The sequence below is a fragment of the Onychostoma macrolepis genome, chromosome 07, assembly GCF_012432095.1.
Source record: "Onychostoma macrolepis isolate SWU-2019 chromosome 07, ASM1243209v1, whole genome shotgun sequence".
Classification (NCBI taxonomy): domain Eukaryota; kingdom Metazoa; phylum Chordata; class Actinopteri; order Cypriniformes; family Cyprinidae; genus Onychostoma; species Onychostoma macrolepis.
The window spans coordinates 36,927,407-36,944,488 of NC_081161.1; the positions used below are offsets into that span (position 1 = coordinate 36,927,407).

General features: G+C 36.7%; 1 protein-coding gene across 1 annotated transcript; it reads right to left on the reverse strand.

Moving 5' to 3' along the window:
* Window positions 1-114: 114 nt before the first annotated feature.
* Window positions 115-16,945, reverse strand: dvl2 (dishevelled segment polarity protein 2). Its single transcript, XM_058780402.1, has 15 exons — window positions 15,672-16,945; window positions 11,535-11,604; window positions 10,451-10,596; window positions 9,519-9,628; window positions 9,273-9,402; window positions 7,313-7,400; window positions 6,818-6,887; window positions 6,586-6,725; window positions 6,155-6,231; window positions 5,631-5,698; window positions 4,842-4,964; window positions 4,621-4,752; window positions 4,326-4,502; window positions 3,981-4,199; window positions 115-2,133 (listed from the first exon to the last, which is right to left on the reverse strand). Exons 1-15 carry the CDS (start codon window positions 15,830-15,832, stop codon window positions 1,580-1,582), a joined length of 2,265 nt encoding a protein of 754 aa, XP_058636385.1. The 5' UTR covers window positions 15,833-16,945; the 3' UTR covers window positions 115-1,579.
* Between the last annotated feature and the right edge of the window lie 137 nt (window positions 16,946-17,082).

Consider the following 17,082-nt stretch of genomic DNA (forward strand, 5'->3'; position numbering starts at 1 on the left):
TGGTACATATAAATACTATTCCTTGTACATAAAATAAAAATTGAAACTAAAACACAAAGACAAGACATCAAACAATGAACAATTCTCAGAGAAAAAAAATGACTAGTTTCAGAGTTAATTCTATCAAATTTATTTGGAGTGAAGACATGCAAAAGTGACAGTATCTGATGATATTCAAAATGTAACACTTCAACATGGCATTCCATTGAGACTCAGTCTTTAGGTAGCACCTGTATACTTGTACCTGTATATCTATAAACTCAAATGAAAAGGCGCTATGATTATCAGTCATACAAAGAGTCAAAAAAAGCTCTGGAGTAGAAAATAGAATAAACAACCCATTCTACCCAGAAAGTACCTTTATGGGGTTAAAACTTCCTCTGCATGTACCGTTTTAGTACGATCATTGTATAGTCTGCCTATTTAGAAGGGTACCAGCAAGTCTTTGAAAGGGATTGCTTTCTAACACCAGGAATCAGAAGAGTTCTTAATCTCAGAAATTCACAATCAAATATTTGTTTCCATGAACCCTGACTCCATTCAGCTGTACAAAGACAGTTTACAAAGGCAATTTTTAAAGTGTACAGTATATAGTACATGAGAGAAAAGCTTTCAGAATTCCTTGGTACACTTTAAAGCAATACTTAAAGACATAATACACCAGATCGATTGTTGCAAACATTTAAATCCTTTTAAAGGTTTTTGAAGGCATACATTTTATTATGGAAGCCCGAAGCTAATTTGGACTTTTTATCTCACAATTCATATTTTTCCCCCTTTGCAATTCTAAGAAAAAAAAAAAAAAAAAAAAGTTTTGAAATATAAACAGAATTCTGACTGACTCGCAATTCCGAGGTTATATCCTGTAATTCAGATTTTTTTCTCTGAATTCTGAGGTTGCATCTCGCCGTTAGTTTTTTTAAAAATAAGAAAGGTCACTTTTAAATCGCACAATTTTGACTTTTTCCCCATCGCAATTGGGAGTTTATATCTCACAATTTAGACTTTTCTTCTCAGAACTTCAAGAAAAAAAAAGTCTAAATTGTTAGATAAAAGTTGCAATTGCCTGTTTATGTTTTTATCCCGTGACTGAAACAAGCTTCCATACTTTTTTTTTATAGAATGGTTTCCTTAAAATTAAAGTTATAATTCTACTGAATATGATGTTGGTCATTTAAAAGGTGTGTAAAGCGAATTGAATTTGCTTTAAGAAATGTTTTCTGGAAAATCATGAGATCCTTATCAAAGGCCTTTGAGGAATTTGTGGAAACATTTAAGGAAAATAACAGGACTCTGAAAAATACACCAATTTTTTTTTTCAGTCATTTAAGAAGGCCAGACCCTGTTGAGGTTAATACCACAAAGACAAAATAGATGCTGAAGTCTGTGCTACGCAAGACTCCCTACCCTTCCGTAAACCCTGTTCCTACCGTCAAGGACAAACACTAACTCTAAAGAGCTGCACTGATACAGTAAACTACATCTCTGTCAGTCACAGAGTGGAACTCACAGTTATCATGTGACTACAAACCTCTCTGCATTCACTCCTTCACCTGTACATCGACGGCTACATCCTTCATTACATCACATCCACAAAAAACTCACTGGGGTTGCCCATAGCCAAGTGGAAAGACTGCCTAGAGGCTGTCAGCTCAGGCGGGACGGAGCCCAGGTCTCGGGTCGGTGGAGCTCCTGGAGGCCCACCAGGGGTGCCGGAGGGCGGCAAGCCAGGGTGGGGCGGCAAAGTAGGCGTTTGTGGGTGCGGGGCTCCAAGTGCTAGGTGTGGGTGTGGATGTTGGGGCACCATCATCACCATCATTGGGTTGTAGGGGATGGGGATTCCAGGCGGATATGGGGTGAGATGAGCAGGTGGAGGAACGCGATGATGCGAGCGCTGGCTCGAGCGCTGACTGGAGCGACTGTGTTCGCTGGGCGTGGCTGAGCCGTGGTCTCGTCTCAGGCTGCTGCGAACAGAGTAATCTGATTCGCTGCCGCTGCCAGAACGCGAGTCAGCCCCGCCCCCACCTGGAGATTTATCGTCACGTACACTACCGCCCGCCGTACTGCCAGATACGCTTTTACTGCCCCTTCTCTTCTCTCCGTCACTGCGTGTGGAGCCACTGCTGTGACTCCCTGAGAGAAAGAGACAAGAACACAACACGTGTTAACAGGGGCACAAAAACTTCTTTTCACATGGCGACTAGAATACAAGATGCATGCTGATTGTCGTGGCAACTTTGAAGTTTAATATTAATAATACATTATATATGTATTCCACTATTAATTTAAATAAAATGAAGCATATAGTGTTTTACAAGTCAGAACGTAAAATGTTTTTAAAAATTATTTTGACTAATATACCATATTATATCAATTTTAAATAACACAGATAAAAACAACAAAACTTAATAAATACTAATAAAAATTAGTTAAGTAAATGAAGTGCAGCATATTTGTACAGAGTTTTCTCAGTTTTAGTTCCATAATGACAATCAATGGATATACACTACCATTCAAAAGTAAAACATTTTTTAATAGTTTTGAAAACATGTCTCATTGTGAGGCTGTATTTAAAAAAAACAAAAAAACAAGTAAAAACAGTAACTGTAAAAAATGGCAAAGCTAAAGTGATGGCAAAGCTGAATTTTCAGCATCATTACTCCAGTCTTCAGTGTCACATGATCCTTCAGAAATCATTTCAATATGCCAATTTGGCATTTAAGAAACATTTCTAATTATCATCGATGTTGAACATTTGTGCTGCTTAATACATTTTTTTCAGGATTCTTGGATGAATAGAAAGTAGAAAAGAACAGTATTTAAAAAATTTTTGTATAGCAATGTATATGTTATTACTATTAATAATATTATCTAAAACATTAGTTAAAAACGTCTCTTCTCTTCCATCTTTATTTGACCCTCTAACTCTAGCACTCTCTGTTCTAATTCTATTTTATCTGTGTCTTATTTTTTCATTTAAAAAAAAACACTTGATCCTCTATAACTTGCACTCTCTATTTGTTTTCTAACTGCTTGCTTGTCTAAAAAAGCTTTCTATATTCTTTTGTATTCTATCCACTTGTTTTCTTTGTGTGCATATTAGTGCTGTCAAATGATTAATCGCACCCAAAATAAAAGTTTTTGTTTGTATAATGTGTGTTCTGTGTGTGTGTATATATATATATATATATATATATATATATATATATATATATATATATATATATATATATATATATATATATATATATAAAAGATACACAGACATACAGTATATATTTTGTAAATACATGTATTTACATGTCTATATTTATATTCATATAATTTATATTATAAATATATATAATATATAAAAATAATATTTTTCTGAAATCTATACATGCATGTGTGTGTATTTATATATACACATGAGAAATATACACAGTACACATACATATATTATGTGTGTTGTGTGTATATGAAGAGTTTATTTGCAAAAACAGATAACTCAGTTTTTTACATTTTTAAAAATTATGTTTTTTATTATGTTATCATGTTTTTATTGTGTTTTATTGTGTTAGTTAGCTGTATTTTTTTACCTAACAGTTACCGGCAAATGAACTCTTCATATATATATATAAACCTTGCTACGTGTACTGGGTTGGGCTAACCTAGACTTGTCATAGCACTTGCATTTTATTGCTCTTTTGCTGATTGCTTCTATTGTCCTCATTTGTAAGTTGCTTTGGATAAAAGGGTCTGCTAAATGACTAAATGTAAATGTATTACTGTCACTTTCAATTAATTTAATGAAACCTTGCTAAATAAAAGAATAAATTGATAAAGAATAAATTAAAAAGAAGAAAATGACCTTACTGGCCCCAAACCTTTGAACGGTAGTGTATGTGAATTTTATTAAGCTCTGATTCATGAAATCTTTAACAATTTGTTCACGCATTTCCATACATTTTGTGCCTGAAAGGGTCAGTGTAGTTTGTTACCTTCACTGTGCTGGCTGCCTGCACTGCCTGGGCCGTAGCTGTAGTTGGAGAGCTCATGATAAGGAGGTGGCTGGGTGGAATAAGGGTGAGGGTACTGGTACGTGAAAGAGTGGAGCAGAGGCCACGGTGTTGCCCCTGGTAATGGAAGAGGCGCCAGAGTGTCCTGGTCTGAAGCACCGCTGGAACCATCGTTATCATTAAGAGAAAGGTTGGCCATGTCTGAGAGGGAAAAAATTGAGAGATTAAATAACATGTATGCATTTAACCAAAAATAATGTTTATTTTGCTGTATGTATATGTTTTTTTTATCTTATCTTATCTACAATAGAAGCTGATTTTACTTACAATTTTCACAGTTACTGAAGTCTCCAAATATGTAATAACACTGTTCAGAGAAAGTGATCTTGTTAACAGTGTGTCTGATGAAACCAGCCTTTAGTAGGTTACTGGCATATTTACGGGCTTCCCGTCTGTCCTGAAAGCCATCAATGTGATGATACAACCACTCAACCACATCTGAACCTACATCATAAAGTCAGAGAAAAACAAACACAGGATTAGATTGAAGGTCCATTTGTCTCAGTCACAAAGATCATTTAGGCACGGTGTGTAAATACAGTCTCAGTTAAACGTCTCTGACCTAAGAAAGCATTGGGAATGGTGATCTTCAGCCACATTCGGTCTCTGACCTCCAGACCGGACTCAGGAGATGCCATGGCCTTAGCAACTGATGCCATGTCAGAGCGAAGAGACAGGTTGAACTCATCAAAGCCTACAGGCAGAGAAAGAGAGATGAAATAATAGTGTGCTTGTAAAACAAAGGTCAGGAAAAAGTAAAGAAGACATAAGCGCAATACTCACGTTCAGTTTCAGTGACAGATGAGCTGGAGGTGATTGTGCTGCTCGGGTAGGACGGAAACACCCCTGTGAGAGCCACTGAATGATTGATCCATGCTGCTGGATCTATGGGCTGGATTGGCTCATCTAAGACACAATATGGGGAAGGATGTTAGATAAACAAATAACATGATAAAAACTAAATTATACATTTACAACACTACTGAAACGTTTAAGGTCAGTAGGACTTTTAAATGTTTTTGAAAGAAGTCACTTCTGCTCACCAAGGCTGCATTTATTTGACCAAAAGTACTGTGAAAACTGGAATATTGTGAACTTTTATTACAATTCAAAATAATGTTTTATTTCAAAACGTTTTCTAATTTAATATATTTTAAAAACATAATTTAGTCCTGTGATGGTGAAGCTAAATTTTCATCAGTCATTACTCCAGTCTTCAGTGTCACATGATCCTTCAAAAATCATTCTTATATGCTGATTTGGTGCTCAAGAAACATGTCTTATTATTATCAATGGTGAAAACAGTTGTGTCGCTTAATATGTGGGTGGAGTCATTGATACATGATTCTTTGATGAAGAGAAAACATTATAAATATCTTTACTGTTCTTTTTGACCAATTTAATGCATCCCTGCTGAATAAATTAATTTCCTTTAAAAAAAAAAAAAAGCCCTGATCCCAAACTTTTGAACAGTAATATATTGAGCTGTATGAAGTAAATATAAAAATATTATATATAATTATAGTTTTACATCTAATTCATAAATGAAACAGGAATTAATATGATACTCACTGCGTGGCAGGGTGAAATAACCTTGTGGAGAGGGGTCCCAACATTTTGCCACAGTCAGGGTGATGGGTCTAACAGAATAAAAGTGATGATATAACAATGCAGGTTATATATTACTGTTTACTAATATATTTTTACTAATAATAACTTGCACAGAGTGCAATACATCATCCTCCTACTGTGATTCTCCCTTCGAGTTATGTGAGAATAATTGGATTAAATAGCAATATTTATAAGAAAAGTGCACATGAACTGCACCACAATGTTGTATTGACCAGGGGAAACCAATGGGATTTTTTTGAGTCTTGATTTGAAAGGATGTAAAAATAGATAAATCAATCATCTTCTGTGGCAGCCCAACAAAAGATAAAATACACTGCTAAACCTCCAATTTTACCACTAAAGTGTTTTTTTTGCTCTTCATTCTGTTGTACCAGCCATAAAAAGATTCAGTTTTTTTGTCAGAAATAGAGAAATTGTATATTTCAAAAATGGGGCATTCCTATGAGCAGCTCTCACAGACTCACCCAGGTTTATGGACAATCTCACGGAGCACCCTGACTGCATCATCATTACTCATGTTCTCAAAGTTGATGTCATTCACCTGCACAGAAAAAAAAGACAACAGTGAAACAACCCGTCTAACAAACATCAGAAGCGGTAATTAGAACAGAACTGCATTAACCCTGCAGCGGTGAAAGTACTGATCTTTTGTTTAGAGCTAATTACTACTGAAACGGCCGCAATGTTTGTGTCTTAAAGCTGGGTGTGGCCAGAGAATAGTGTTTCAGATTGTAATGTTGAGCATTTAAGTTTGACAGGAATTAAAATAATCACGTCACTCATCTGACAAGGTGATCCTCCATTAAATAGATAACACGATGTGCAGGTTTCACTTTGTTCCTGATTTCCCAGCACTAACCACTTCTTTCCTATCAATGTGTACACAAACACACACCTGCAGCAGCATGTCTCCAGGTTCAATGCGTCCGTCTGCAGCTACAGCTCCTCCCTTCATGATGGAGCCAATGTAGATGCCTCCATCACCTCTCTCATTACTCTGACCCACTATACTGATGCCCAAGAAATTATACTTCTCTGTAGGACACAACAAACAGAATGGAGCATGTTATGAATTAAACATAATACATAATAAATAGCAGGTGGAACAAGTAAAAAATGGCACTGACCCATGTTAAGGGTGACTGTAATAATGTTTAGGGACATTGTTGAATCTGTCACGCTGCTGAAAGAGGAAGCCTATAACAAAATACAAACAAGAACTCATCAAAACTCAGTTAAATAAAACAAATTTCTTAACTGTATCAAATACTTAAAGGGATAGTCCATCCAATCATTCAAATTATTTCATCATTTACACCCTTTATGGTTCCAAACCAGTATGACTTTCTTCTGTTGAACATAAAATATGATATTTTGAAGAATGTTGGTAACCAAACCGTTTCAGTTCCCACCGACTTCCATTTTATGGACATCATATGGAAAATTGAATGGATGTAAATAGAAACCAAAAGTGTTTGGTTACCAACATTTTTCAAAACATCATTATTTCTGTTCTATAAAAAAAAAAAAAAAAAAAAGTCAGAGGTTTGAAGTGTGACTAAATAAGAGATTTGTCATTTTTGATGGACCCCCTTAAATTTAATCATATGGGTGTTTCATACTCTCTCCAGCCGTGGGCGCTGTTTCCTGCGTCTGCGATGGCGTTTCAGCAATCTAGACGCTGTGCTCTGTTCAGTGGAGCTGCTGAACCTGATCACAAACATTCAGTAAAATAAACATTCATAATCAAGGCATAAATTGCAATACTGACTAATCAGTGCTTCTCAACTGGTTATGCTTCAGGATACAGATTTTATTATATACACATCAAATGGAAACCTAACATAACACAAACATAAAAATAAGTCATTTATTAGATTTTTAGACTGAATTTCAATGGTTTCATGCTGTCAGCAGCCAATAATTCACTACCTAAAAACCATATTCATACATATCACAAATGAGTGTCTATTTAATCTAATCTAGGTCATGGTGGCACCTGCCTTTTGTCTTCTACCAAGTGACAGATGAATTTGCATCAAAATATTGTATAGTTTGATTGGAAGTGTGGTTTTTGACATCAAAAACAAAAGATAAGTCTATTGGTCTATATATAGTTATGCACATTACAGTATTTGCATTTAACATTGTTCCCCATGCTGCATGCAAACCTATCAGAACAGATCAAAACCCATTTTTGGATCGTGACCCACCAGTGAACTAAAAGCACGCACAGATGCTGATACGCTCTTATAAAGTTCAATCATTTGATTCAGATAACAGAAATATAACCTTCCGGCATTTAAAAGAAAATAAATTACATGTATAGCTCAAAACCAGAGATCTGACTGAAGTGGACTTCTTTAAAAGGTGATGCGTGTAATTTTCTTGACACTACAAAATATTTCCAACCCCAATCTAATCTTTAATCAAGTACACTTGCTCTGACCTGCTCATCGTATCATCGTCATCTGAATCACAGAAGCTTGTGGTGTCCAGTTCACTGCTCATCACTGTAGTAGCACTCTCATAGCCAGCCAGGTGTCGGTCCATACGGGACTGCCCATTCATACGTGGCCCTGAAACAAAAACAGAAAGAGTACAGCAAAATGAACATGGACTGCTTTGTCAATGTAATGAAAGACTGTTGATATAATTGACAAAATTATTAGCAACATAGACAACAGAACAGACCATGTTGGTCCAAGCTCTCTCTGGGTCGAGGTCTCTCTCTCCTGAAAGACACGACTGACTCCGTCTCTGTCTGATCATCTAAGGACTCCAGGCTGCCTGCAGTGTTGGGACTGTCTTGGCGCACACACATACACACACGCATTATGCAATGATTTACATTCATGACACATCTGTACATCTCTGCATGCTGAGTGAACCTTAAATTTTTAAAAGCAAGCTGTCTCTAGCAAACCAATCTCTGATAAGAAATTGAGAGCAAAGGACCTACACTGGGAGGGGAATCATTCAATTGATCTTGAATATAAGTCATTTATTAGATTTTTAGACTGAATTTCAATGGTTTCATGCTGTCAGCAGCCAATAATTCACTACCTAAAACCATATTCATACATATCACAAATGAGTGTCTATTTAATCTAATCTAGGTCATGGTGGCACCTGCCTTTTGTCTTCTACCAAGTGACAGATGAATTTGCATCAAAATATTGTATAGTTTGATTGGAAGTGTGGTTTTTGACATCAAAAACAAAAGATAAGTCTATTGGTCTATATATAGTTATGCACATTACAGTATTTGCATTTAACATTGTTCCCCATGCTGCATGCAAACCTATCAGAACAGATCAAAACCCATTTTTGGATCGTGACCCACCAGTGAACTAAAAGCACGCACAGATGCTGATACGCTCTTATAAAGTTCAATCATTTGATTCAGATAACAGAAATATAACCTTCCGGCATTTAAAAGAAAATAAATTACATGTATAGCTCAAAACCAGAGATCTGACTGAAGTGGACTTCTTTAAAAGGTGATGCGTGTAATTTTCTTGACACTACAAAATATTTCCAACCCCAATCTAATCTTTAATCAAGTACACTTGCTCTGACCTGCTCATCGTATCATCGTCATCTGAATCACAGAAGCTTGTGGTGTCCAGTTCACTGCTCATCACTGTAGTAGCACTCTCATAGCCAGCCAGGTGTCGGTCCATACGGGACTGCCCATTCATACGTGGCCCTGAAACAAAAACAGAAAGAGTACAGCAAAATGAACATGGACTGCTTTGTCAATGTAATGAAAGACTGTTGATATAATTGACAAAAATTATTAGCAACATAGACAACAGAACAGACCATGTTGGTCCAAGCTCTCTCTGGGTCGAGGTCTCTCTCTCCTGAAAGACACGACTGACTCCGTCTCTGTCTGATCATCTAAGGACTCCAGGCTGCCTGCAGTGTTGGGACTGTGCGCGCACACACATACACACACGCATTATGCAATGATTTACATTCATGACACATCTGTACATCTCTGCATGCTGAGTGAACCTTAAATTTTTAAAAGCAAGCTGTCTCTAGCAAACCAATCTCTGATAAGAAATTGAGAGCAAAGGACCTACACTGGGGAGGGGGAATCATTCAATTGATCTTGAATATAAGTATTTTGTCATGTTTCATTAGCATTTTTTCACTAGTTTTAGGAATAAACAATTTCACTAAAATACATTTTATGTCTTACTTTTTTAACAGCTATTTTCATTTACCAGCTTACATTTCAAGACAACATTTCAGACATTTCATTGTTGTGGGTACTTTATACACAAAAAAAAAATATTGGATTACCCTATCACGTATCATGCTTTACACTACTGTTCAAGAGTTTTTAATGTTTTTAAAACTTTAATACATTTGGTTTATCAAAATACAGTAAAAACATTAATATTTTGAAATATTATTATGATTTAAAACTAATTGTTTTCTGTTTTAATTTATTTTAAAATGCAATTCATTCCTGTAATGGCAAAGTTGATTTTTCTAAACATTTTGTTAAACTCATAAACATGTCCTGTTTTATCTTCCAGAGCAAACGTCTGACATATTTTGACTAATCCATGATACAGGGAGTATGTTTTGAAATGTAAAAAAACAAAAAAGTGAGTCACTGACTCCCATTCCGACAACTTATAAGAAAGTGTATTTTAAGAGACTGAGAGAGTGAGTACTGCTGCAGACAGCATCCACAAAATGACATTCATGGCGAGAAACAGAGATGCAGATTAACATACTGGAAGGAAGGAGGTCTGGAGTCTCCAATGCCCCCTGTCCTCTCAGCAGGAGGCGGAGGCAGGGGAGGAGGAGGAGGTGAGGGCTGAGACTGGACCTCTACTGGAGGGGCTGGGGGTTCTGCTGCTGGGGTATCTGAGGACACCAGCTAACAGAAAGAGAGAAGATTGGTGTGAGAGTGAATGTGATCCATAAAAAACAAGGAGCCAAAAAGGACCGGGAAAAGATCTAATGACAATAACAACACATTATTTTTTACCCAACACATACTTGTGGAGCTCATTCAAAAGTGTAAAACTGATCACACAATGCTTCAGGTCAAACATATCCAGTGTCTGGGTTTTATGTAACTACAATTTAAACGAGGATCAAGCTGGAGAGGTAAATAGCTGCAAGCAGACAGGAAACTCTATTCAGCTCAGTCTGGGGAGATCAAGCTTTTTAAAAAGCTTGAATAGAATTGCAATAGAAAATGTTAGTTAACAATAAACAAAAACATCAACAATCTTCACAATCTGAGACAAAACACTGCATTAAAGCAGTTAAAGTCATGTACTTGAGAAAAGAAAGACACATCAGATGCGTTATAAGAGGCCACATACAGTAACATTGTATGGCCTTCTCCTTTCTTCATGCTAATGGATGCTAGGTTATTGTACACTCCTTCTCAAGGGACCTTGAGCTATCCTGACAGTAGTCTACTATTTCCATCCCAGTGGGTCTGATTTCGTCCAAGCCTTTTGACTTAAGCACCTGCTTTTCTTTGAGGGCTTTTAGACGAGACTGGATTTCAGTCTCCGTGTGAAGGGCCTGACACAAACTCCTGGTGCTCTTTAAAGATTCACTGACATAAATCAAAACAGCCCTGTTATGTGTCGCTACAGGGATGAGGAGCTTCAGCAAGGTTTAATGAAATGGTGCAGTTTGCACTTATAAAACCGAGAACTGTTATGACACCATTAAGCATCATATGAGAGTACAGTTTCACAAAAAAAAAAAATTTTTTTTTTAAATAAATAAATTCACCATTTGGGGGGGAAGCTACTGCTGACTGACAGACAGAACTGGAACAGGAACAGTTCTTACCCAGGAGACAACTCTTCCGTTGAAGCATGGCAGCTTGGCACTGTCGTCTGAGATCTCCTCCTTCACTACCCTGAGCAGACACAATTACCAAAGAGAGACAGAATTAAAATGAAGGAACACACATTTTGTCAGATTTATGTATTTATACATAAATGCATGCAGAGGCTATTTTGAATTTACTTATGAACTAATTGTATATAATAGATTTTTACAATATATTAAGAAAATATGAGTGCTTGCGCACACACACACACAAAATGTATTATCACAATGCTGTTTCATATTTATTGTTAATACTCCAATTTTATATCATATTCTGGTCCCTCACTCTGCTCCCTCCTAAATATGACTATGGAAATATTTGCACTTTTGAACACTAATGTAATAGTCACACATCTCATCCACAAGCCATACAATCTGAGGTGAATTCATTTCTGTAGAACAGTAAAAGGGCTCAGGATTTTTTTCTGTTGACTAATTGGACCAGTTATAATTTTTTTACTTGCCTAAAAGACTGCTCAATATTTAATCATTGCATTTTTGCTTGAGATATTTATATTACAAAAAGTAAATAAGCACGATCATAAACATTCACTCAAAAAATTTACACTACTGTTCTGAAGTTAAATAAATTATTAAATAAATGATTCCTTTTATTCAACAAATAATCATTAAATTGATCAAAAGTGACAATACAGACATTTATAATATCATAAAACATTTCTATTTCAAATAAATGTTGTTCTTTTGAACTTTTCATTCATCGAAGAGTCCTGAAAAAAACACTACATTGCTGTTTCCATAAAGAAAACACGAATGATCATGAAATTCAGCTTTTTGCCATTACAGAAATGAATTACAAACATTAAAACAGAAAACAGTTACTTTAAACTGTAATAATATTTCACAATATTACAATTTCTACTGTATTTTTGATCAAATAAATTCAATCTTGGTGAGCATAAGAGATTTCTTTCAAAAACATAAGAAATGGCCCCAAATATTTGTACAGTACTGTATATACATTCTTACTGATGCTTCCAAGACTCAACACAAGACAAAATCACATCTATGTAAGCCAGCTAGATAACATCATCTTGTTGACAATTCAGCAGAACTGTTGTTGCCATAACAAAGTAGAATACAGCACTGAAAAACAAATGCTTAAATTTGCAAGGCATAAAAATGGATGTACAAGATCAATTATATTATTAGTAGCAATGCAGCACTGGCAGCACGTTATGTCAAAGTTTAATCAGAGTTATGCATTTGAATATGTATCAGCAATATAACAGTAATGCTTGCCTTAGGAAATACCACTAATAGTTATATTAAGTGACTTTTAAAAAAAATTATTTTTCTAATCTCAGTCTGAGTGCACTAACCATTGCTAGTTCTTCTCTGCAACCAAACAAACATTTGACTAGATGATGTAACTCTACAACAATTTCACAAAGCACTTCCTGAAAGCAAAGCTCTCCTGCATTTTAACGCTTGTGAAACAATCCCAGCCCCAAACCCTGTAATGATGCTAATTAAGCCCAACATTTGTACTTGAAAAACAACCCTTGACCTCTAACACAATAACACACACACACTCAAAGCACAACCTGATTTTAACAAAAGCTCTTACAACAGAATGAGTTCTAGGCTTGTTAAGTCTGCTTTAGGTTTGTTACATTTTGGCCCTGCAGCAATTTGGATATTTATTTTAATTTGGACTATTTGCACTTAACACAGTCTGAGAAATAAGGAAACAGGAATAAAAATGCACTGCAATCTGGTCTGTAATCTTAAGGGGATGTTTAAAAAAAAAAACAGCAGAGAGAATGTAGAGGGGGCCTGGAGAAACCAAGGGGTCTTCTGCTCCTTTCTCTCTCTTTCTGTTGATTCTATCCCAGACACTAAGCAAATGGCCCGTCTCCAACCTCCAACCATATCCCTCCCCAAACACGGAGCAACCCCAGCCCCTGCCACACACAGTCAGACTGACAGCTGGCTCTACACACTGCAGCATCATAGCGCCGCCGCCTGCTCTCTGTCCCACTCCACTACCGTATCAGCTTACATCCACATCCAACGCCGTTCAACAATAATACACACACGTCCACCCTTTCCACAACATTCACAGCCTTTCTTCCATGGCAGAAAAGAAGAAACGATCAAGTCTTCAGATTTCGCTTTCCCGGTAAAATCTTGGAAAATCAGATCTCAGTAATGTAGTTACACCAATTTAGCACAATTTTACTAGAATATGACACAGCTGGCTGACATTTTGGCTCCAGTGTTAAAAAAAAAAAAATGCTAATTTGCAAATCCTTTTACCTGTAAAACTATGTTAGCTCCACTATGATGAAAATTTGTCATTGTTAATGAGAAGGACACAACAGACCCTCTGTTACTCTATTGTTTTATACTATGGTCTGTAGATGCATATTATGGAAGCCGTTTCTGCCACGGAATAAAAATGTAAAAAAGGAAATTGTAACATTTTGTGACAGTCGGAATTGTGAGATATTCACTCAGAAATGCAAGATATAAACTCAGAGTCACAAAGGGGGTAAAAAAAAATTTCCTCATGCATCTTGCAAATTTTTCAATTTTGTTTTCTCAATTGTGAGCTTTTCTCTCACAATTCTGACTCTTTTTGCAATTGTGAAGAAAAAAAAAAATACAGAATTGTGATATATTAAAAACACAATTACCTTTTAATTTTCTTTTTATCCTGTGGCGGAAACAAGCTTCAATAGTGTATTGTGATAGAAATCAAATAAAACATAAATATTACAAACAAACACTGTCACAGTCCAGCAGCATGTAAAATAGTATACATTTATTTAATACTGCCTGTCAACTGATTAATGCATTTTAGAATGGCTCTACATTTACAGTGCTTCAGGTGAATGTCTCTGATTCATATCAACGTGAACTAAGTGTATAAGCTGTCAAATTGATGGAGTATTTACAGTCAGATGATAACATCCTAATTTGCTAAGATTACCACAGACATTCCAGTAGCATCTGGAGAATGCATAACTGACAAGTACGTGGCTGAGATTTATTGGCTGGTATTCTGTCCATAGCAGGACGATTCAGGCCAAATATGCAGTCAGAGACAAAGAACTCCACTCTTTATTAAGAAAAAGGACGGGCAGAACAGTGGGACACTAAAAACTTGGCCTGTATGCAAAGAAGTGAGGGAAAAGATGAGAATTTCACTACAAGAGGTATATGAGATCTAATGTGTAGGTAGAAAACAGAATGGCTACAAATTACACACTAACAAACGTTTGAGGTAGATAAGATTTTTTAAATGTTTTTGAAGAGGTCTCTTATGCTCACCAATACTGCATTTATTTAATAGAAATACAGTAAAAAAAAAAAAAAAAACAGGAACATTATGAAAATTATCATCATTTAAAATAACCGTTTTCACTTTTAATACATTGTAACATGTCAATTTATTCCTGTTATGGCAAGGTTGAATTTTTTTTATAGCCATTACCCTAGTCTGTCATTGTCACGTGATACTTCACATAAATTATGTTAATGTGCTGATTTGGAGCTTATTACTAATGTTGAAAACAGTTGTGTGTTTGTGGAAACTGTTACACTTTTTTCCTTTTTCTTTCCCCCCCTAATAGAAAGTTCAAAAATACAACATTTATATCAAATCTAAATCTTTTGTAACACTGTAAAAGATTTTTTTGGTCAATTTAATGTGTCCTTGCTGGATACTAGCAATGGTTTTTAGCTGACTCCAAACTTTTAACCGGTAGTACATATTAAAAACTATTTAAGAAATTGTATATCTTGTATATCCTTCATCAGCCTTAATAGAATGACATAACTAATTTTATGGGCAAGGTATTTTTCATTTAGCCTATACATGTAAAGTAAGACTGCAGAAACTGATAAACTCTGTCGAGACATGGACACACAGTTCCTTTACAGTGATGGCTTGATACAAACTATAGACCACCCACAACAGTGCCCTTCTCGTAGAAAACCCTTACCTAACCCTCACAAACAACATCGGACACAACATACAAATAGATTTATTTCCTACACATGGAAAAAACTCCTTTGTTCTGGCTATTCGTGCACATCTTTGTGTGTTTTCCCGCATTTGCTTACCCGAAGTCCTGGTCCATAGACTTGAAGAAGAATTTGTAGTTCGGCTTGTTCAAAACTTGTTTAAAATCCAGCAAAGTGATTTTCTCAGCCGCTATGGGAATTTTCACCAAGTACGGCGTCTCCTCTTCGTCAATGTGATAAATTATTTTGGTCTCCGCCATGTCTCCAAACTCAACTCAACTTTCCCGTTGTTCTACGAAAGTATGGAAGAGGCAGCAGCTATGCTGCTAATGTTAGCCAGCGCTCCGGAGAGAAGGGGGTTGAGAAAACTCGCCAAGACCACAATACTACTATCCAATAACACTGCCCCGACTAGCGCATCCAGTATAAACAAAGAAAAACAGCGCTGTTGTGCCTAACTTTTGATGTCTTGAACGCTCAAAAGTGTCATGATATCCGTTAAAATACACCTACAAACAGCTACCCTGTTGTAACAACATTTTCCCCGTACGAAAACACATGGGGGTTTGAAAAACTTTTCTTCGGCTCGGGCCAGCGCGGCGTGTGACGAAAGAGAGGCGCCCAGGACTTCCCACTGCTTCGCTTCTACTGGGGCATGTCCATATGAGTGCTTTTGTGGTACTAAGTGGGAATTTTGATTCGTCCAAGTGACTCGAATCTTTTGAATCAGTTCTATTGGCAAAGATTCGTTTGCGAACCCTTTCTGCCAGTAGGTGGCAACTGTTGTGTTATTATGACTTAAAGGTGGGGAATGTATTTTTTCAAAAATGCTTTAGAAAACTGAGTCGGGCGGGCGAGTACCAAAACAAACTTGTAGCCAATCAGCAGTAAGGGGCGTGTCTACTCATGACGCAGAGGAGAGAGCGCTCAGTGCACAGGACAGACATTAGCCGAGCTGAGCGACAACAGAAAGATAGAGATAGCAGATAAAAAACAAAAGAGGAAAACGTCTGCGGAACAAAAGAAGGCTTACACCATGTCTACACCAGACACGACAGTTGTTGTGTTGTGTTGCGCCGCTCCGGAACAGCTGAAGTCTGTCTACACTGGACCAAAGCAACCGTTGAAAATCATTTGAAATTTGTGTCAATATGTCATAAATAGAACGTGGCAGCAGTTAACTGTCGGGGATTTGCCGTGTCGCGCCGCATCCAGTGTAGACAGCATCACTGATTATAATGAGTTCTACTGGTGTAGACACAGTGTTAGGATAAGGCAAGAAGTAGGACCCATGTAAATATCGGATTAGCTTTCCAGCGCTGGAGAGAGCGCAAGGAGTGGGAAGGCCTGCGATCGGACGCCGAGATTGCTTTGTTTCTTCTCAGTAACGTAGGTGAGTAACATTGGTTTTGCTTTGTTTCACAGAACTAATCGTTGCCTGGGTTGCATACGTATGCGTGGGGCTGATCTATCAAAATAGGGGCGAGACCCTTTGGGGGTAGGGGCGTGT